Source organism: Harpia harpyja, chromosome 16 (genome assembly GCF_026419915.1).
Source record: "Harpia harpyja isolate bHarHar1 chromosome 16, bHarHar1 primary haplotype, whole genome shotgun sequence".
Classification (NCBI taxonomy): domain Eukaryota; kingdom Metazoa; phylum Chordata; class Aves; order Accipitriformes; family Accipitridae; genus Harpia; species Harpia harpyja.
This window is the reverse complement of record NC_068955.1, coordinates 16,577,681-16,601,074: the sequence shown is the minus strand read 5'-3', so window position 1 is coordinate 16,601,074 and position 23,394 is coordinate 16,577,681. Positions and strand designations below refer to the sequence as shown.

General features: G+C 37.1%; 1 protein-coding gene across 3 annotated transcripts in view; it reads left to right on the top strand.

The window, feature by feature from the left end:
* Positions 1 to 23,394, top strand: part of CARS1 (cysteinyl-tRNA synthetase 1) — a 37,108-nt gene that overhangs the window by 7,351 nt on the left and 6,363 nt on the right. For all 3 annotated transcript variants that reach the window (XR_008238665.1, XM_052810749.1, XM_052810750.1), the window contains 16 exons: positions 1,741 to 1,832; positions 2,679 to 2,767; positions 3,070 to 3,166; positions 3,614 to 3,712; positions 4,705 to 4,854; positions 6,085 to 6,225; positions 7,005 to 7,093; positions 8,089 to 8,210; positions 11,011 to 11,123; positions 11,679 to 11,807; positions 12,022 to 12,151; positions 12,472 to 12,575; positions 13,586 to 13,683; positions 15,106 to 15,295; positions 15,824 to 15,892; positions 18,754 to 18,835. Coding sequence is in view for 2 of the 3 variants with exons in the window: in XM_052810749.1 (XP_052666709.1) it covers positions 1,741 to 1,832; positions 2,679 to 2,767; positions 3,070 to 3,166; positions 3,614 to 3,712; positions 4,705 to 4,854; positions 6,085 to 6,225; positions 7,005 to 7,093; positions 8,089 to 8,210; positions 11,011 to 11,123; positions 11,679 to 11,807; positions 12,022 to 12,151; positions 12,472 to 12,575; positions 13,586 to 13,683; positions 15,106 to 15,295; positions 15,824 to 15,892; positions 18,754 to 18,835 (1,794 nt within the window). In the remaining variant the exon portion in view is untranslated. The remainder of the gene's footprint in view (positions 1 to 1,740; positions 1,833 to 2,678; positions 2,768 to 3,069; positions 3,167 to 3,613; positions 3,713 to 4,704; positions 4,855 to 6,084; positions 6,226 to 7,004; positions 7,094 to 8,088; positions 8,211 to 11,010; positions 11,124 to 11,678; positions 11,808 to 12,021; positions 12,152 to 12,471; positions 12,576 to 13,585; positions 13,684 to 15,105; positions 15,296 to 15,823; positions 15,893 to 18,753; positions 18,836 to 23,394) is intronic.

Here is a 23,394-nt window from a genome sequence, read left to right as displayed (position 1 = left end):
CTATGAAATTGACACATGAATCTGCCACACTTCTTAGACCTTGGATATTTCATCCGTGGTTTTTTTGGCTGTATCAGAGAGCTCCAGGGGTGGATTAGAGCAAATGAACTTCAGTTCAACCAGTGGGAAGACTATAGCTGGCAGAGACATATTTGAACAGATTAAACAGTATGCCTTTCACTTTGCCCATGGTGTCCATGTAGTGGATATAACGTGACACCTAACTCACAAGCTGAGAACTTTAGGGTGCAGTATCTGGGGTTTTTCTTATGTTTAGTGTGGTTTTAAGTAAAGAAAGCTTTACAGATTTATCTTTTATTAGACTAACCCACATAGGCTTCTTTCCCCGAGGGAAACATTAGCCGCAATTAAGCATGCCAGTGTAATCTTCGTAAATCAAAGAGTAAACAAATCCATACCTTGGCGTATGGTCTGTGTAATGGATAGACTGCTCTCGTGTTTGAGGTGTTCTGTTCAGGAGTACCTCATACAATGAAATGTTTAGAATAAATACATATTTCCATGGATCCATAACATGGAGATCAAATGGAGTCCATTTGTGAGACAGAGTACTACATTTAATATCTTTTTTTCTTATTTAGGTAGTTATTAAAAAAAGGAAGATGAGGAAGAGATTAAATTTTTTACCACGAATGTTTACATTACTTGAAGGTTTTCAGCCAAAATATTCATATGATGATACTAGGGGAAAAAGAGTTAATGAAGAGCACCCTGAGATACAGGATCAGAAAGGCAATTTTGTTGTCAAAACAAATAGTTTGTATAATATTTTAATTGCAGTTAAAATGCATACCATGAGAATTTCTAAAGACAGTGCTGTGTGTATTAAGCTGGCAAGCTTGCTGGATTTTTGAATTTCCTCATTTGCTTTCATTCCTAGTTAATACGATAATTAGTTTAACATTATTACGGCTGTAAGCAGCCCTGTGCATAGTAAACTGCAACTCTTCGACAGATGACATACTCATACTTTTGTTTGAAAAAAACATAAGTTTAACAACTACGTTGCTGCTTAAAAAATTTAAAAGAAAACAAATGCAAGAATATTGTCACTAATATTACCCTGGGTTTTATCTACTCTCTTTAATGGCAAAATTTAGCCTCTTGCTGAATTGGAGCATATTTGTGGTAAATGAGTGTGTTCAAAAATGCCTTGTGTACATAGCAACAATGTATGATAAAAAGTTGAGGTTCTTTTTAAACCTTTCCATCTCCCCTCCCTCTCACCCTGAGTACACATACTCTGTCAATATTGGCTCTAGAGACTAACTGGTCTCTGGAGATTTTTTGCAAATTCTGTAGGAGATCCGTGATATGCTGTCACTGTAAAATCAGTGGCGTTGCAGAAAGCCCAGGACTGCCATAACACTTGATTAATAATTCATTAAATTTCAAAGCTCTTGTTAACGCTTTAACTGAATTGCATGCTTTTACTTTTATACCTTCTTCCTTCCTGTTGCTTGGATCAAAAGTTAATAGGGATGGCAAGCCAGAAAGTAGAAAATAAACTAGATGGAAATAATTTACTTTGTTTTTAGTGGCTTTGTGGGAAGCTCTAACAAAATTAGTTGGATTACTAGGACTGGAGCTGCTTTGTCTAATATGTATTTTTTTTCTTTTGAAATAACTTAATGATGTGATAAGGAGAAGATGTTATATTGCAAATCTGTTTGTGGAAAGTGTCTTTTCAGTTCTCTTTAAACTATTTTTTTCCCCTAGGTAAAGGCAAGCGTGTGCAGCCCCCCTGGTCTCCCCCTGAAGGGACAAAACATTCTAGGCTCTGTCTCTACAACAGCCTGACTCGCAATAAGGTGACTAAATGAAAGAAAAGTGGGATTTCCATAGCAACAGAAATAAAGATGACATCAAATATTTGTTTCTGAAGTGTTTACCCTATCAGTAGACAGGTTTCTGGGTTGTGTTTTGTGGAATGTTAACAAGCATGTGCCAGAGATGCTGTGTCAGTCAAGCGTGTTTGCTGGGGAAGTGTTATAATATATACAATAAATACACATATACTACAAGTGTGTGTATGTATGTGTATATTGCATAATATATAGTTCCCAATTGCAAATTATCATCATGCAAAATAGTCAGGGGTTCAACTGTAAGGCACATAAGTATAGGCAATGTGAACAGAACAAAATCACAGTTTCTTTCTTTAGATGTTGTCTGTGTAAAAAAAAGTCTCACCAATTATATTATTGTAGTATAAACTGGTAAAACTTCTTGTGGTCTTGTTTGAAAGTCCTTTGGGAAAGAGAGGAAATATTAAGAATACTAATGTTAGGGGATGTAGTATCCAGGTATGTGTGAAATGATTATACTCTCTAACCTTTTTCAATGCAAAAGAAAGCCTCATCTTCCCTTTTACAAATGCAGCTTGAATAGTGCCCCACCTAGTCCAAATCTTTGTAATGTGATATCTTGATTGATAAGAGTGCGGATAACACAAGCAGCCACACCCTGTTCTCTCTCTCACGATACAGCTAGTGGTGATCTTTTCTTACAGTAAAACGGGGAGTGGAATAACTATTCCTTTTTTGTAATTATAATCCATGTGTTCACACGGGGTTCTCATCTCCAAATGTGGTGTTACTGGCCTGAGATCATGTCTTCAATTTTTTCTGATCACTGTACGTTCCCTTTTGATTAAGGAAGTATTTCAGCCTCAGAATGGAAAAAAGGTCTTGTGGTATTGCTGTGGTCCAACAGTTTATGATGCTTCACACATGGGACATGCCAGGTACTGTAGTTCCTTATTTTGGTATAGGTAATAATAATGCCTATTGGAAGCAAAAGATACTAATTTTTATTTAGATGGGTGTATTACTAGAAAATAGTCTCGTTAGACTCAACACTTGAGATTTAAGATTAAAAGCATGTTATAATGTTATGTCATTGTGTGATTAAAAACTTACTAGTAGATGAGGGAAAATTAAAACTGCTGTAAAATTATTGACTCTGAGATTAAAGTAGTTTGTGCATAGAATAGAAATAGACTTGAAGTGTTCACTAAGAATACCCCTATATCTTTTATGTTTCTAGGTCATACATCTCATTTGATATTCTGAGAAGAATCTTGAGGGATTATTTTAAATATGACATTTTCTATTGTATGAATATTACAGATATTGATGATAAGGTAAGGTCTTTTTAAATTGCAGTGTAGAATACTGTACTTTGAGCATGGAAGTCAGAGTCTCATATGTAATTGCCATTTGGTAAGCCAAGATAAATCTTACACTTATTAACTTAGACATATACTTTTGTATAGTCATCGAGTCATTGTTTTTTCTCAGTTTTGTAACATTCCTATGGTAGCAAAGCCTGTATTCTTGTATATAAATTAATGTTGTCATAAAGAATGAACACTAAGCGTTTTATAAAGATAACGTATTTTATTTGCCTGTTGTTGAGATACCTGATTAACTATGTATGGTGTGTTTAGTTTGTATTACCGCATGTAATTCTTGTAGCTTGTTAAATTTATAGGGATTCTGAAATGCCTTTGGTATGTAATAGATTTTATTTGTACTTTGTATAACTACATGTTGCTTCACAAAAATATTTTCATGTTTCTGCTTCGTAGATCATCAAGAGAGCAAGACAAAATTACCTTTTTGAACGGTATAGAGAGAACAAATCAACACCAGATCAGCTACTTGAAGATGTTAAAACTGCCTCAGAGGTGGGCATGGTATTTAATCCCTGCTAGTGTCTTAGGTTCTTACTTAATAATGTAGCAAAGCACCTAAAAAATACCTCTGACTGTGCTACCTCCTTAAACTTTCTGCTTGTTTCAGTTATTCTATTGAACTGGTACCACACAAATTAGAAATGCTATTGGAACTGCACATCACTTTGATTTTCCATTGTTTTAGAATTGACAAGAACTATCTGTGTAAAAGGCATGCCTGATTTTTGTGTTCATAGAACTTGTTTGTGAGTGCTTGTATATTGTTGGTGGGGTATTGGGGAAAAAATTCAAAAAGCATTTGGATGTTTGTGTTTTAGAATTCAAACTTTAAAAATAACCCTTTAAAATAGTTTTTAAATGGTGGTATGTCCATAATCTTTTAAAGCTTGTGAGATTTCTCTTTTGTACCATTGATGGCCTTGGAAAGAGCAAAAAGTCTCCAAAGTTTTAGGATTTAATAAATTGTGTATGCTGGACTGAAGGTGGGAGAAGGTGATTCTCTGGTCATTTTTAGAACTACAGATAACAAAGAGATTATCAGTCCAATGAATTGAATACAGGCCTGAGAAAAGGAGGCCTGGAAATTTTGCCTAAGTATCATTGCCTGACATACTCTCTAAGCATAGCATTTAATCTCTCTCTGTTTCACATTAAAGCTTCTCCTATTCAGATTTGTGATAATCACCTGGGTAATTAAGGTGATCAACTGCATCAAAAATGAAAATTGCTAAACAACAATAGTGATGATATAGTAATTTATAAAGTCTTTCTGAAAAACTGAATTTGGATGTGAACTAAATTCTTTTGACTTCACCTTTATTTCTGATGAGGGATATGTTTCAGTAGTTTGATCAAAGCTTTTTATGTGGCATAATGTATTATTCATCACTAGCAAGGTACTATGTGGCTAAGATAATATATCGTGTATGGAACATAGCACTACTGTACTGCAAGTTGCTTTTTAAATTTTTTTTTAATTATAGCTCTTTTCAGTTAAATTAAATGAGACAACAGACCCAGATAAAAAGCAAATGTTGGAAAGAATTCAAAATGCAGTGAAGTCTGCTTTTGACCCTCTACAAGAAGCTGTGCAAGCAAAACTCCCTGCAGAAGAGATCAACAGATGTCATGAGGTCAGTTTGAGCTCCTTTTTAAATTATATTTGGCTTATAATTGTTAGGGTTTTTAAAAATAATATTTAGCTTGTAGTACTTCCCTGAAACATGGAAATTCTTATTCATAGAAAGAGGAACAGTGGGCCTGAGGACTTTGTAGTACTTTGCATTCAATACAGGAAATTTGATCCTTGAATTCAACTACATAGTTTTTGGATGCTGTTTTTATCAGTGACTTTTTTTTTCCTCCCACTGTGATAATCACTCAGTTATTTTTACCTTTCCAACAGGGATTTTTCTCTTGCATATATTTAGACTTTATCTTTGACTTTTTTGTCTTGATGAATTAGTTTCAGTATAGATTACTGAACATGCATTTATGACATTCCAATGCTGGTGGCAGTTTTCTACACAAGTGTTTCCATCTCTGATCAGAGAAGAAAATACATCCCAAAAAATTGTGCTCAGGATAATTCTTATCCAAAGAACATTACATCTAGTGACAGTAATCCTGTTGACTTTATTGGGCTTTGGTACTGTCCCAGTAACCAAGTCAGTCAATATAACTACTGTCTTTTAGTAATTGGTTTCCACTTTCATCTTTTCTTGCTTTCAGATTATTTGTGATAATTACTGCAGAGAGCATAGGGTATGTGCTCCCTTCTTGAGAAGACTCTTTCTCTCTAAATTATCTTTTTAAAAAAAGTCCAGCTATTCTAATATCAAGTGCCTTTATAAAAGCGTATACTGACCTAACAGAATTTTAAAAACAACTAAAATCTAAGCAATCACACCTTCTGGGATATATCCTATTGTACAAAAATGTCATCTTTTAATATAAGACTGAAATGTATCCTTACTGATGTTCAAATTAGTCTTTTAAACACTTTTTAGCAATGTGCACAGTGAGGCTTCTGCTAGCATTACCCAGTAGTAGTGGGGGGAACAGATGTTGTAATATAACTGCAGGTCCCGTCTGGTGTTTACAACGTAAATTCCACATGCTTATTTAAGTGATTGATATCAAAACAGATATCACTTATCATTTTGTCTTCCTTCCTCTGTTTGTTTCATCCATATTTATGAAGGGCAATATGATAAAAATCTGGTAGAAACACGGATTACTCTGTATTTATAGCCAAGTGTCTTTTTCCTTGAGCAAACCTCTCTGTTCAGAATAAGATCTTTCTGCAGAGTTTAAACAGAGCAAGTCTTTGATCAGTTGCACTTACAATTATTGTTTTATAGATACTGTTGGAAGAAGCCAAAGATTTGCTGTCTGACTGGTTGGACACAAAATTTGGCAGTCAGTTGATTGACAATTCCATATTCTCAAAGCTCCCCAAATTCTGGGAAGGGGAATTTCATAAAGATATGGAAGCGCTCAATGTAAGTAAACAAACTGTTTCCTGTTCTAAAAGTGTATGTGCCATGCCTCATAATGCCCAGAATACAATTTAGCTCCTTAATAGCTTTCAAAAACCTCATATTTCAACCTTATTGATAAAGTATTTCCTTTAATGTGAATAGGTAGCTGTTAAATTAGCACCTGTTCTGTTTCCATCCCAACAATCTTAAATCCATTTTGCATGTTACCAGAGCCAGTTAACTGGTGATCAAGTTTGATGTGTGCACTCCATCCCTTCCCCTTTGTGTAACATGGGCTTATAGTCATAAACTGATCCGGAAATTTGAAATGGAGTGTGTTAGCTGCACAAGAGAGCCCTGCCAATCTCAGCATTTAGACTGACTACTTATCAGTCTTCAGCCACTAAGAAATTATGTGGTGATAACAATGAAGGACAGATTTGTCTGTTACAGATGAAATGCTGTGTCATATGCAGTGGTTCAGATCAGTGAAGGTTTATTTATTTACCTGCAAATCAGAGGGCCTTATTGCCTGTTCTGTCAGAAGTACAGTAAGTGGAAGAGCTGACATCTCCTGCAGTGGTTTGTTGTTAACATCGCCTTAAAGACTGAGGAAAAAATGGCCACAGCACATTGTTTCAGAGCAGAAAGCTTGAAAAAGGAGTCTTAGATTCTACTGTCACTTGCTTTTAAGCCTATTTTTAACTAATGTATAATATATATGTATATTTAGTGCATATTTGCATATGTATAAATATTTATATGTATGTAAAATACAAAATTCTACTTTTTATCTATAGGTTTTACCTCCAGATGTTTTAACACGGGTTAGTGAATATGTGCCAGAAATTGTGGATTTTGTGAAAAAGATTGTGGATAATGGTTATGGGTAAGTTTGCTACTGGATACTTTTTTTGTGCACTTATACTGTCTCAGAGTTAGGATGATTGCTTCCAACACTTAACTGTGAACTGTTTTCTCTGTTTTCATATGCAATAGTAGTCTTTTCCAGAAGTAGTGTTTCATCACATAAAGAAACTTCAGGTTCCTTTGCAAAAGACCTGTTATTTCTCACTTGATGAAAATGTGCTATTCTATACTTCTTATGATGTCTTACAAAGAGAGAAGTTAGATTATTAAATTTATAGGGTGAAATCCTTGTTCATTAAAATAAATAGTCAAAGTCCCATTCACTTGAACTGTGTTTGACTCCTGGCCTTCAGCAACAGGTTTAAAAAATGGATGCCTGAGTAGATGGCTAGAAATCAGTTGTAAATAACATTAAAAAAAAAAGTAGTTGTGAACTGTTTTTCTGCCATTGTCTAATATTTGTGAAAATCAAGCTAATACTCTAGAAGTTCCTAAGTATCATGATAGATTCCTGTCTGAAATTTTTGAGTTCTCTTTCTGTTAATAGCCTTAATTTTTTGACATGGATGTATTTTTACTGTGAAAAAAGCAAACCTGTGGTTCAGACTGCCATAATTTCTCTTGCATGTTCTTCCTTTAAACCTACATTTAAAAATTTTCTTTAAAAAAAAGGAGGCATGCAGGGGGCCATTCAAAATTGTTTGCACTGAATTATCAGCATTCCTGGTGGTCCTGAAACTTACCTTTGTGTCAGAGTTTTTATTATGGCTGTAGTGGGACAAAATTAGCAAAGTGAAGGAGGACAAAATGGACTGGGAAACAAACATGATTCATATTATATTATTGCAAAATATTAAAAGGGACTGGAAGTATTGTAGATACTTCTTCTCTTGGGACTGTTATCTGACATCTCACCTCTTAAGAGTTTAACAAAAGATGTTGTTTTTGTGATTTTTGGGATAATATCCAGTTAAGTCTTGGTAAAAAGTTAGCTAATGACCTTTAACTTTTCAGGTATGTGTCCAATGGATCTGTATACTTTGATACTATGAAGTTTGATTCCAGTGAAAAACACTCCTATGCTAAGTTGGTTCCTGAAGCTGTAGGGGATCAAAAAGCTCTTCAAGAGGGTGAAGGTAAAAAGGGGAAATAACATTTGCTTAGGTTGCTGAAGAAGCTGATGATGTCTTGATCTCTTCAACTGATTTCACTGACGTTTGAATCAAAGTTACTGTCAGAGTTGAATGGTTTACCTGCTGCACTTCCTTTACCAACAGATTTATTTTCCGAAGTTTTGTAGCTTGAGCCAGCACTTCCTGAAAGTTTTTAATTGGAAAATACCAAGAAATGTTATTCATTCTAGGATGTTTATGGGTTGGGTTTTTTTTTTCATTTGTTTGGGAGTTTTTTTGGTCACAATTGTGAATAGCTCAGTCATTTCACTATAGCCCAGTTATTTGCCTGTTCATCTGGTTCAAAGTAGAATCATAGAATCATTTAGGTTGGAAAAGACCTTCAAGATCATCGAGTCCAACCATCATCCATGCCCACTAAACCATGTCCTGACATGCCTTGTCTACGTGCTTTTTGAATACCTCCAGGGATGGTGACTCAACCACTTCCCTGGGCAGCCTGTTCCAATGCCTGACAACCCTCTCAGTAAAGAATTTTTTCCTAATATCCAATCTAAACCTCCCCTGGCACAACTTGAGACCATTTCCTCTCATCCTATCTCCAGCCACCTGACAGAAGAGACCAGCAACCACCTCGCTACAACCTCCTTTCAGGTAGTTGTAGAGAGCGATAAGGTCTCCCCTCAGCCTCCTCTTCTCCAGGCTAAACAGCCCCAGCTCCCTCAGCCGCTCCTCATAAGACTTGTGCTCCAGGCCCCTCACCAACTTGGTTGCCCTTCTCTGGACACGCTCCAGCACCTCAATGTCTTTCCTGTAGTGAGGAGCCCAGAACTGAACACAGTACTCGAGGTGCAGCCTCACCAGTGCTGAGTACAGGGGAACAGTCACATCCCTGCTGCTGCTGGCCACACTATTTCTGATGCAGGCCAGGATGCTGTCGGCCTTCTTGGCCACCTGGGCACACTGCTGGCTCACATTCAGCCGGCTGTCAACCAGCACCCCCAGGTCTTTCTCTGCTGGGCAGCTTTCCAGCCACTCTTCCCCAAGCCTGTAGCGCTGCATGGGGTCACCGTGACCAAAGTGCAGGACCCGGCACTTGGCCTTGTTGAACCTCATACGATTGGCCTCGGCCCATCGATCCAGCCTGTCCAGATCTCTCTGTAGAGCCTCCCTACCCTCAAGCAGATCGATCCTGCCTCCCAACTTGGTGTCGTCTGCAAGCTTGCTGAGGGTGCACTCAATCCCCTCATCCAAATAATTGATAAAGATATTAAACAGAACAGGGCCCAACACCGAGCCCTGGGGAACACCACTTGTGACCCGCCGCCAACTGGATTTAACCCCATTCACCACAACCCTCTGGGCTCGTCCATCCATATTTGGGTTCCTCTTTCATGCTGAGAACTCTTTACGTTATAAATCTTGTTGTGTTGAACTAAATCCAAATATAGATTTTTTTTTGAGTCGAGCCATAGCAGAGGAGTAGCTTCAAATGCTCAATAAACCAGGCTCTGCTGGTTATCTGCTCCTAAGGTGGTACAGTTTTAGTAGCAAATCATCCACAAAGTATGTCAGAAGAATATTAAAATGTTTTCATATAACACTTATACTAGGTGAAATTAGGGCACTCATACTAGGTGGAACTAGCAATATCTGAGAGATGCAGCTTAAAATGGATGTGATTTTTTTTTTTCTTAATTCAAACCCTTATAGCTGAAATCTATGTGAAATAAAAGGTGCTAGCTTAAACCAGCGTCTTTGTGGTAACATGAACATAACATTTCCACCACATAACCAGCCACTTTTGTTGAATTGTTGTGTCCTTTTGCAAATAGGAACCAATGCTGAGTGATTAATGTAACTAACCAGGAGTATGCTTATGTCAAGTTATTGCTTGTCAGCCTAGCTGCTTTGACTCATTTGTGGTGATTGTCCTTACCCTGGCAGATAATGTCATTTTGACTGTTACAGGCAGCAGAAATGCTAAGCTTTGAAAGTTGCAATTAGTGTAAATAAAAGCGTAATACTTTTACATTTAAAGTGCATAATGTTACATATTGTAAACAATTGAGATTGCAGGTATCTCAAGCTGTACATCAAAATTAATTGAGAAGTTTAACCTTGACAATTTTGTCTTTAATCTGTCTTCGATTCTTATGTGGTAGATGATATTGTTAACCACTTTTAGTCTTGGACAGTACTGCAGAAATAGTAAATTCCCTGTGTTTTAAAGATGCTTTAATGAGAGTACTACCTAAATGATCATAAATAAGGAGCTAACAGCAAATAATGCATAACACATCTGTGATGATAACAAAACAGTAAACATGGCTATTGAACAATTACCACCCATTCTGTGCAGCAGCTGAGATTAGGGGTGGAAGAAATATTCTATGTTCATGTTGTGTGTGCAGATTAAGACAACTCTAGTCTTAATTTGGATTGTTCTAATTTTGGAGTGAATTGGTTCTGCAGTCTTACTTGTCTATGAGTATAGGGGACTTTGTTTCTATATTTCTTTTTCTGTAACTGCAATATTGGAATTGTGCCTGCAGAGAGAATGTAGATGAATGTCATGTCAAAACTTAGAAAGCAGTGCAGCTGATACTTTTCAGATTTCCTGTCAAACAAACATTAATCAAAACCCCAAAGAATTATCAAGGTTAATTATGAGGAATTTTGAGGGCTGAGTGTTTTTCATTTATTTATTTAAATTCACTTGATGTGAGGTACATCAAGGCCAGAAATCAATAATGCTGGTGTTTAAATAAAATGTATATATTTACATTTTCTCTTTTGAAAGGTGACCTGAGCATCTCAGCTGATCGCTTAAGTGAGAAGCATTCTCCAAATGATTTTGCTTTGTGGAAATCCTCCAAGCCAGGGGAGCCCTCATGGGACTCTCCATGGGGAAAGGTAAGGACATTATACTCAGGGTTTAGATCTTCTACACCTTATTAAATAGCATGTTACACAAATACTTTGCCTCACCTCATATTAATAAGGTATAGATTATGGGATCTTGTGTTCAATTGTAGATTCTGTTGCTATGTTCATTTAATAATTTAGAATGTGTATCAGTCTGTCTCTTTGATACTTTTTAAACAGAAGTCTGCATGCAGGCTCATGATGGCTGTTACTGGTCATTTGTCTGCTATTTATCTACAGGCTTTATCTGCAGTAATTTTTATATCCTTTTTTTCTTCATTGTGATCAAAAATATTAATGTAATTTTAAAAAGAATAATAAGAAGGATAATCAAAGAATCACAGATGTATATGCCGTGTTTGATCTTTAAATCTAACAGTATACTTTTATGAAACTGAGACTGAGAATCTTTATTTCTTGGTAACACTCTATCCCATTTCCTCAGGTGTGTAACTACTTAGGGGCAGACCAATGAGGGAATGATACATAGGCAGGAGAGGAGGACAATTAACTAGTAGCCAAGTAATGTCTTTTTCTTAACAGGGTCGTCCAGGTTGGCACATTGAATGTTCTGCGATGGCTGGATCCATTCTAGGAGAGTCAATGGATATTCATGGAGGAGGGTTTGATCTCCGATTTCCCCACCATGACAATGAACTGGCACAATCTGAGGTGAATGAGCTGGCCTTCAGTTTCTGCAGTGAAAAAGCGACATGCTTTACTTTGACTGCAACTTACACAAGTCCATCAATTATTTTTTAAAAATTTTTATGTGTTTTGTATAAGCGTAACTTTTTGTTCTCAGGATTTTATTCTTAAATTATCCTACTTCATGGTATGTATGTAAACCGTGTTGGGTCTTTGGGGTTTTTTGTTTTTGCTGCAGGCATACTTTGAAAATGATCACTGGGTTCGGTATTTTCTGCATACTGGCCACTTAACAATTGCTGGCTGTAAAATGTCAAAATCTTTGAAGAATTTCATTACCATAAAAGATGCACTGAAGAAACATACAGGTAAAATTACTTTGGAATTTGAATGCTTTTGATGTACTTTGAGTGGTGACTGTGGTAATTTTGTAATTCAGGCACATAATGGAGTTTCTAAAAATGGCTAACTTCAGGTGTCTGTCTTCTTCACTAATGTTAGAACAGCTTCCTTGTTCTGCTGTTCCTTGTCAGTATTATCTGTACGGATAATAGTGTTCTTGCTTTTTTGGTAAATGTATTGATAGTAAGAATATTAAAAATCCTGTTCTTAGCCACTGCAGTATTGGAGGCCATAAAAATGCTTTAGATATGATTATTTTCCTTGTTTATTTTGAAACTCCTAATAGCACGACAGTTACGGTTGGCTTTCCTCATGCACTCTTGGAAGGATACACTGGATTATTCAAATAATACCATGGAGTCAGCTATTCAGTATGAGAAGTTTATGAATGTAAGTAAGCTTTCCGTTCCTCCTCCACCTCTCTAAGCTTTGTGTTGTCATATGTGTTTCAAGAAATAGAATCCAAGGATATATAGGCCATATCCACAGACTGAGTTTGCCTTCTGAATTCGTCAGGTGAGATGTCACAGTATTTGTTTAGCTACCACTGAACATTAAAGTCATGTAAATTCCACAGACAGCTACATTTCTCTGCAGCTGGGTGCTCTCTCCCAAGTTTTGACATCTCTGAGCAGCTTGGCACTTAAATGCAAGATTAGTTTCTCAGTTCAGCTTGCTTATAGGACTCAGTCCAACAGACACTCTCATAACATGTCTACCAGATCAGACTTTACACAAAGTAAAGTGTAAAGGGAAGGGGAGTATCATTCCTACCTTTTCTCCTCGCCACGTACATTGACCATTTGCCTCTATACCTTGTGGGCCTATGTGAGGGGTCAGGCACAGTTCCTTTCCCTGCTTAGTTTGGAGCTGTGATTTAAACCCGCATTTCCTACAAGGAGGCTGTACAGCATTTTGAGATCGTCGATCTTGGTCTCTCCAGCTGAAGCTATTCTGCTTTTTCTGTAAAATGTTTGGTTTGGGCCACAGAATAAGTGAAAATGACTTTTCACTAAGCTGGATGCCCACATAAAACAGGCCCTCGCTATAAAACCACTTTTGTTCTTCAGCTTCCATTGCTAGCAATGCACTTAAAAATCTGCCATGAGAATTCTTGCCTAAACTTTTTTGAAATGGTATTGTATTTGAGCAGCTCGGTGTTAGAGTATCATAGTGTATCATGCAGTGGCAGAGCCAAGAGACAGAACTGAATTACAGTCCAACTGTGATTTACAGAGTTATGCAAAATGTGTGGGTTTCCTTGTTTTGACAGACATTCAGTAGGCTGAAACAGTGTTGAAACCATAAACTTTAGGAGGCTAATTAAAAAATAATGCCTTTTTGTAGTAAATATTGGTTGTGTCTAATTTAAACTGATTTTTAACTATATTCTTTTACAGGAGTTCTTTTTAAATGTGAAGGATATTCTTCGAGCTCCCACTGATGTGACAGGCCAGTTTCAGAAATGGGAAAATCAGGAAGCAGAGCTGAACAAAAAGTGAGTGGAGCATTCCTACTTCTCTGTGAATAGCCATTGTGTAGCTACATGTTTAATTTTTTTTTTCCTGGCAAAGTGACTTACTATGTATATAGTGATATTTATAAATCTGTAGCATTTTCACTGAGAACCCAAACTCTGTACAAGCTAGTGAATTTATGCAACAGCTTTATGAAGTATAGATTAAATTGTTAATTTCCCTTTCATTTATGTTAAGTACACTGGCATGTCTCATCGCCCTGTTTGTGAAGGGGAAGGGAACTTTTTTGTTAGATAGCTGTTATTTTCTTCACTACTTGAAATGCTGTCCTTCTATCTGAGAAGTGACCTAAAATTCACAGTGGTTACGACTGGAAAAATAGTATTTTACACATTTCAAAGTGCAGTGAGCAAACTGAGACAAACAGAAGTTAAATGACCTAACTAAAGGCACAAAAGATCGGAGTGCCAATGTTTGAAAATGTGTTATTGAGAGAGACAGTGATATCAATATTGCAGTCTTTCACTTTTATAACAAAACTATCATTATTGTTTGTAATATGAACAGCGTCCTATATTACTTCTATTATGTGTGAAATTTAAAATAGAAGCATCTTATGTTGAGTACTAAAATTGTTCCTAGTTCAGTTCACTGTTGTGGACAGTGATGTCCTCTGAAAATTTCATCTTCAACTTGAGGCTGGTGGAGATAACCCTTTTTTTTTTTTCAAAAAGAGGGAAGATAGTAAGTAATACAGAGGTCAAAAGGAAGGCACAAAGAAGTGGGAGGAACAGAAGATACGCTTCATGGATATTTGTTTTGTCTCCTTTCTCTACCACTTCTCATTCTCTTTTCTCTGGAAAAAGTATGTTGTTTGAAACAGTAGTACCCCTGTTGTGTGATGAAATGGTACTTAATATACTGTATTACTTATTATGCCCATTCATGAACATTACAAAGGTTTGCATGAATTTATTCCTTGTATGTGCTTGTAACAGCTTCATAACACTTCACTTTGTGGTAAGTTAACTTCCAAAGAAGATGGAAAAGATACTAAACAGAGTACTTGGCTGGTACATAGGGAAAGGAGAGCAATACTGTAAAGAAAAAAAAAAGTAAGCACAAGAAGGTACTAAATAAGTAATTTATACTACTTTAAAAAACTGGTATGAAAAGGACAGTTGCTGAAAAAGTGTTTGATGTAATTTGTTTGGATAGTTGCTGCCAATTAGATTATCCTGCCTCCCTTTGTCCATAGCAGCAAAACAGCAGCATTGTGATAATGCCTTTTTCTTGCTCATCTGTTTTTCCTTCAAATACAAACTATGACCAACAAAAGATTATCTCACTTTCAGGTCCCCTTACTCTTCTAACAGAGATTGTTCAGAGTAGGTTGCAGATACTTTTGACATCTGTAGTAAAACAAATTTTTTTCTTCTTAGTTTTTATGACAAGAAGGCAGCAATTCATGAAGCACTGTGTGACAATATTGACACTCGCTCTGTCTTAGAAGAAATGCGTTCGTTAGTCAGTCAGAGTAACTCCTATATTGCTGCAAAGAAATCGTCCAGACAAATGCCAAACAGACTTCTTTTAGAAAACATCAGTTCCTATCTCTCTCAAATGCTAAAGGTATGTAATAGCAAGTAGTAACATTGCTGTTGCACTGCGCAATTATAACTGTTGTATTTCTCAAGTATGTAGGGATCTCTACAGTCTTTGTTTAAATCTTGTAGGAAACTAGAGGTCTTCCACACACACCCCAACCAAAACAACCCCAAATTGCAGCGTGTGCTGTGGCGGGAGCAATTTGGAGTCCTTTATGTTACATTATAATGTCAGCTAATGTTTTGTTGAATAGTGGACAGCCCCTAATACATGCAAGGAAAATTAGATAGTAGAAAAAAAATGAAGTTATAATGTCAAACCTGAGAGCTTTAAAGCTAAATCTTGAAAGCCAATGCTTAGTATGCTGTATCAATTAAAAACCAAAACATCTTCTTATTAGAGCAGTGAATTGTGGGTTAAATGAGAACTAGGTGGCTTCAAAACCCTAGTACCTATGATTTTGCTTAGTTTTCACATATCTGTGACTTGATGTCTACAATTTTTTCTCTTTTCTTTTTCTTTCTTTTTTTTTTTTTTTTTTCCCTTGACCAGATTTTTGGTGCCATAGAAAGTGATGACGCAATTGGTTTTCCTGTTGGAGGGAATAGTCAAAACATAAATGTAAGTGAAGGACAAAGTACACTACACAAAATTACTCTGTGTCCTTTGAAAGCTTAGGTTAGATAAAGTGATTACATTACTGATACGTAGCTGAATTACGTTCTTTCCGCTTTTAACATTTGAACCTGAAGTAATTAATCGGCTTAGGAAGCAGGATTCTTCTTTTATGAGAATTGGGGTTTTTTATAGGTTTGTTTGACTTAATGACAGACAAATTGTATAGTAACCAGAAAAAGAATTATCTTGTCTTCTGAATCATACGTCTGTTTAAGAAACCACATGTTAACTACAGACAGCACATACTACAGTCTAAAGACTCATTACAAGTATTTGTATGTTAGGTAGTTTCAAAAATATAATTATACTGATTAAACTTCCTTGCGGTACACCAAAAACCAGCCTGGAGGCAGCTGGAGTTTTATCTGCATTTCAATCTCTTTTTCTGATCTCATTTGTAGCCACAGTTTTTATCTGGCTTTTGAAGGCTGTTTTGCTTTGGTCACCCAGCAGTTCTACTGTGCTGCAGAATTTTTCTGGAAATAGTTGGGAGATACCTGATGTAAGTGCTGATAGGCCCTGTAATAACAGTAATGTTTCATGGTGCAGGCAGGAGAAATAACTCCATATGAAAGCTATCAACTTTGCTGTCTTTGTTCGTGCAAAAAATTTGACATGGACAAATCAGTGCTGTTTTTCAAGTATTTTTCTGCATTCAAAGGTGTGACCATATGTTCTTCTGTTCCTCCTTAAAAGGAATAAGTAAAACATTTGTGGTGTAACAAAAAAGCTAAACTTTTTGTTCATCAAAGGAAGAGAAAAGCTCGCTTATGGTTGAAGAATGTGAATGAACACTCATGTGATCATGGGCCATGCAAGTACTTACATTACTGTGCTGTGGAAATCTCCAGTAATGATATAATAAGGAAGATGCTCAGTATTCCATACCAAAACCCATCAATAGTGAATTTTAATTTAGCTCAGAATTATTTTGAATTTCAGAAGAAAGGCAGCACCTTAACACCTTTTTAGGGAAAATGAAAATTAGGTTTGTATTTAGCACTTCATTCAGGCAGTGTTTACAATAGATATGCTTTATGGAAGGATTGGCAATAGCTTGGAACAAGAAGCTAAGCCCTTTTACTCCTTTAAAGTAACGTTGCCAAGGGTAGTAGAGTCAGAAGTCTTGTGCAGAATCCTGTGTTAACACCTGTTAGCACAGTTGTCAGAAGAATCTTGTGCTAACACCTGTTACAAGAAACTTCTGTTTTTATCACCTAGAACATTACTGGTTTTAAGCATTATAATATAAAGATGCATAATATCACAAATGTTTTGGCTGTTTCATTAAATAGTATACCCTCTTTCAGTCTTCCATGTAGATAATTATTTTTCGTAGCAAAAATTACCAGGTTGGAATTCAAGGTTGGAAAACTTCTCATTAATTACAGAAGGCTGTGGATCAGGCCTATGGTTTCTTTGTCTAAATTGGAGATGAAGGAACCAATAGAGTCATAATCTCTAAAAAAGGCATAATCCTCTTCAAAAGCTCTGAAAGAACAACTAGCTTAATTACCATGGTTCAGTAATTTACTTGAAAGGGGCTAGAAGAGATTTGAAGTCAGAAAACCTCAGGTTCCATAGTCTTTATTTTCCAAATGAATTAAGAGTTGCTGTCAAGTTAGTTATTCTGGAAATAAAAATCTTTCATCTTTTAATGACTGATAAAGTAGTGACAGTGCATGCTTTCCTGACACCACATCATTTGCATGTTGAGCTAGTTTCAGTGTAGACGGGCTAGTGGAGATGTGACTGTTGCTCACTTTCCAGAGTCTGTTCCTTCTGCCAAACTTGTCAGCAGTGATTTCGGTTGTGAAGCTGATTGCATAGCATTCACGTTTTAAATGTGAATTTAAAAGCAAAAGTTTTAATGGAGCCCCTCAACTCCTTTCATATGGGCACTTCTAGAACATAACAGACTATCTTGTCTGTTAATTGCACAGAAATTTGTCATGAAGATTTAACAGATGGGAAAGACACATGGAAACTGTAGGGGGGGGAAAAAAGTGTACATTTTTTTCTCTCTTCCCCACCCTCCAAAGTAATGAAACTTCCCTGGGTGCCTGGCTTCTCCTCTTGGGATTCCAGAGGAGTGTAGGCAGACAGTGCTGATCTGTAGTTGTTTCTGTAATTGTTCACTGCTGTTCACCAGCTGCTTGCTGTTGCTATTCACTGCCATTGAGAGCAGGATTCTCAGGACTTTTCCTTTGAGCTTTCATGACCAGCATTTACTTAGACCTGAAATAATTCAACAGTAATCTCTCCCCACTTTTTGTGGGGGAGGGAGTCGTGTGGGGAATACAGACAACTGCACTGTATTGGAAAGAAATACAATTAGCATAAGCTAACATCTGAGGAACAGATCTCTGTTCTAATGAAGATAAGTCCTAACATCAGTTTCACCTGGTATTATGTCTGACAAGCAGTTGGACCTAAGTAAGACAACACAGAGCATGAAGGGGCAAATTCATCTGGGTGCTGTTTTTATTCCTGTACTGCATTATAGTTTGCTGGACTGTAGCATAACCCTGTGGAACTGATGAATCTGTAACTGAAAGGAGACAAAAAAGGAATGGGGAGAGGCAGAACCTCACAAGTGGATTTTATCTGCACAAAAGGAAAATTGACAGCTAATGCAAATTATCATCTATCCTTTGACATCAATAGAGCAGTGACAATTTTTATTGATACAGATCTGCCCCGAGGGTCAAGTTCCATCCAACAGCACATAAATATGAAGTGGGTAAGGACGTGTTTTATATCTAAGTGATGATTAGCTAACTGTAGAAATAATTATCCTGCAGATTGAATCTACAGTGATGCCATATCTACAAGTTCTTTCTGAGTTCAGAGAAGGAGTGCGACAAATTGCCAGAGAGAAGAAAGGTAAGAGTTTGCTTTTCCCTGTATTGTTGCACATGAGACTCGGAGGTTGTAGGAATCAAACTGGGCGGGGGTGAGCCAGCTGATACAGTCTCTCTTTACTTAGAGAATAAAAGTAAAGCATCTTTAAATCAGAGCTGCTTTGAATATTTGCATCTCTGCTACCTGTCTCTTTAATTTGGGAATCTTTTACAGGCTGCTAAACTAATTTTCTTTTAATTTCCTAAAGAATCTACAAATTCTGGAATGACAGGACTAGCTGTTGTTTCTCTAGATTAGGGCACTCCCTGCTTTCTAGGTATGAAAGTGCCCATGATCTCTTCCCCCAGGGAGGTTGCATTCTCTTAAAAAGTGTAGATTGCTACACAACGAAACTGTCTGTGTTTAAATAGCCTGAGATGTTCGTTCTTACTTGTTAGCATAGTTGGAATCGCAGCTCCCCTGATGGTAATTGAGTGCTCTTGTTGGAGAATTCATCTGGGAGTTTGCTAGAAGTTGTTTTGGGTGCTTTTTTTTCCCCTCTGAAGAGCTTTGATCATGCTGTGTGTGTTGGCAGCAGAACTATATAGTGTTAAAAAGGTAGTTCCATTAAGCCTTCTTTGATTTTACTGGTTGATTAGTTCCTAATGGAGCTCTTACTATTTTCAGCTGTTCCCTGTGGAATTTTACATGTCTTAAAACTTTCTTACACTGAGATTTGTACTTGAAGATAAAATAGGGCATTTTTAATATATAAAACATATATAAATAACCCATATATTATACAGAAATTTAAAATTACTTCTAGTGTCTGGTTGATAACTACAGGAAAGACATTGAGCTGCTAGAGCGTGTCCAGAGGAGAGCAACCAAGTTGGTGAGGGGCCTTGAGCACAAGTCTTATGAGGAGCGGCTGAGGGATCTGGGGTTGTTCAGTCTAGAAAAGAGAGGCTGAGGGGAGACCTTATCGCTCTCTACAACTACCTGAAAGGGCGTTGTAGTGAGGTGGGTGTTGGTCTCTTCTGTCAGGTGGCTGGAGAGAGGACGAGAGGAAATGGCCTCAAGTTGAGGCAAGGGAGATTTAGGTTAGATATTAGGAAAAATTTTTTTACTGAGAGGGTTGTCAGGCATTGGAATGGGCTGCCCAGGGAAGTGGTTGATTCACCATCCCTGGAGGTATTCAAAAAGCGAGTGCACAGGGTACTCCAGGGCATGGTTTAGTGGGCATGGTTAATGGTTGGACTCGATGATCTTGAAGGTCTTTTCCAACCGAAATGATTCTATGATTCTATGATAACCTATTCAGCTGGCAAAGAATCTGAACCCTAATTCTGCTACTGTTTTGAGTTCTTCTAAGGGCTATAAGTTTACCTTAAAAGCACAAAACTGTATTAATGTGACTATTACTGTGAAACTCCTATAGGCCGAATTGATGCTGAGAAATAGACTTATTAGTTCCAACAGCAAATATTTTCTGTAATTTGAATTAATTCAAGAAGTTCGTGTGTATATCCTCAGCCAAAAACATGACCTTTGGTCTTTTAGTAACTTAAATACTCATCTTATATGAGGCTTTTTTTAAACTTGCTTTCTTGTGGTTGAGCTAAACCGATTCTCACTCTAACAGTGGTAAGGTTTAAATATCATGGGGCCTCCTGTAGATCATTTTTAGAATGTACTTAGCACTAGACTGCTTACTGGCACTTGAGTTTCTTACTTGGAAGGTACTGACTTTTTGCTTGAAATAAATTGGGTAGTAAGAATAAAGCTGGATCTAGTTGCTATTTGGTTGGGGTACAGAGCACTCTGCAGTTTGACCAGGGAGGCACCTTTCATTAAACTATTTGATATATGGAAGCTGAGTGGTGGTTAGCAGGACCTGACACTGGCATGCTACTGATTGGTTTCCCTGTACCCATTAAATTCTTGCTTGCAGGAAGTGTTAAATCACTGTAAAAGTTGTTCTGATTAATGGCTGGGGATATTGCCTCTACATGGTTGTAAGTGAAGGGAGTTTCCCCATCATAGCCCAATGCTGGCAGGATGGTGTTAAGTATTAATTAACACGATCCGTATTGCTTTAAGTATTCTTAGAGGTTAAATAAAAAGTATGCTGCTTCTGTAAAACCTGCAGAGTAATACAAATGTCCCCATCCATATACATATAACTTTTAAAAATGTATCTATATTTACAAAACATTTCACAGAATAGCCATTTGTAAAACTATGGGTTTTGGTAAGAATCAAAATGTATATACTCTACAAAAATTTTACCATTATCCAGAAAGGCTAACATTCAAACATACTAGTAAAATAAACTCTTTATTTTATAAGCTTATTAGTATTCCAAATGGAGACCTGCACTGATCATTTGCAGTTGAGTCTTGACTTAATTTGTGAACATACCTAGCAATGATGGTAAAGAGAAAAAGGAAAATACTATGCTAGCTGTACAAGGGAAAGAAATGAAGAAAACCTCTGCAAAAGACATCAATGATAGGTTGGTCAGAGCATCTCTATATTGCACATCCTGATGTTTTAATTGAGTACTTGACCAACTGCAAAGACCCAATATAGTTGTCTCTGCAATTGCAGATGCACAGCAGAGCAGATCTGTGCTCTAGTGCAGCCCCTGATGCTTGGGAAGAATTCTTATTAGCAACAAATTGTTATTCAAATGTTCAGACAGGAGCAAGTCTCTTCAGTTGTTGTTGGTTACTTACCTCAGGACATCTGCTTGAATTGACTACCCTGTGGTAAAGGTGTCCACGACTGAACTCTGCCTGCATCTTCATTTCCTGCCATGGGTGCTGGTGCCATTTGGTATCTTGCTTTAAGCTGCTTCTAGGACACAGTGGGAGACCCTCTGCCCTTTTCCTGATCTGGGACAAACTTGATCATTGTAACCATGCCTGCTCTTGTCTTTTGCTGCCAGTCTTAACATCCAGCATTAAGATGCTTTTTAAGCTCCTCCTTTTCCTTCCCATCACATTCAACAACAGCACAACATCTGTTTCGCATCTGAGACTCTTTGCCTTGAAATTCACAGAAAATGTGAAAAGAGGTCTGGGAAATAGTCACAGGCTCAAGGAGTGCCTAGCTGCCAGGCTGTTCATGGGCACTGGTGATAAGGCACTATCCCACTGGTTTCCTGGTCACTGTCCTCAGTGGGGATAATGGCTTATGTCTTGAGGCAGCCCATAAACAACCCCCTACCCAATCCCTAAACTTCTTTGCTCTGGGGGTACCACATGCAAAGAACAGGCACATTTCAACCCTAAGAAGCATAGTGCTGACTCCTCTGGATGACAGAAGATTGATCAGAGGATGTATCCTTTTGTAAATAATACATGTTTTGTTATACATTTCTCCTTATTCTCTACCTTGATGGATTTCTTCTTCTTAAACTTTCAATTATTCATTATTTCAGATAAGAAAATATTTATAACTAAGCAGACGCTGTTTTATTGAATAAGCAGTAGGTGTATCTGATACATTCTTGATATGGTATGTGTAATTCCTTTGCCTAGGTTAGAGTGAACACCTTTTAGTGTTAACAGCCAGTGAGGTAATCTTATCCCTTGTTTATCTTAATGGCTTATTTAGAGTTGCATCAAACATGAATGTTTGTATAACTGCTCTGGATCAAGAAAAATAACAACTTAGTTCACAGCAGACAAAAGAGCTTCTATAAACTGCAATGCTTTCCTATACAAAGAGAGAGTCACAGAACACTACCATGCAGTGAAATAGGGTGGCTGTTCCTTTTTATGGTATTAGGATAGTTGGTGTTCTGTTCACTGTTCAGCTCTCTGAGGTTCTGGGAATTATGGAAGAGATGAAGGCTCAGGGATGGTACTTGTATCTACTGGGAATTATGGAAGAGATGAAGGCTCAGGGATGGTACTTGTATCTACTGGTATATACAGTGTTTGGTACAGTGTCTGGATGGTAGCTTCTACTGCCAGAATTACTACCTTTGAGACCCCTATTACTTCTTAGGTTTAACCAGCTGAGAGTTGCTGAAAGGGAAAACACTTTATTATAAGCACATGGTATCATCTAACCCCAATATCTATCTTGTCACACTTGCTAAGCGTTTCCTCCTAAATACAAGGCTATCTCTAAAAAATGCCACTGAATTAAGTTCACAACAGAAACATACTGGGTCTTCTTGATGCATTTAGTTCCTCTTACCTGTTCTGCTGCTTCTTGGCTAATACAATTTCTCATCCAAGTAAATATCTTGTATAAAGATTTATTTTCCTCTTAAGAGCTGATAGCATCTATTTCAGCTAAATCTTGAGTTCTTAACCATATGCTGTCATCAAAGGCTCTTTGATAAGTTTGCAAGAAAAAAAAAATGTTAGTTGTGATGCCCTGATCACCATCCAGAAAGCCAAATCAAAATTCTCTGTTCTGCTGCAACTAGCTTGCTTGAAAGAAACAGCTTGGTCAGACTATGGTAAAGATAACTATCTGTAGAAACAGAGGATGTTTGGATTACAGTTGCTCTGACAAAAGTATGTGTAGTTATCAAACCAACAAAATCATAGTCCTTCAAAGGCACTGTTAGATGTAGC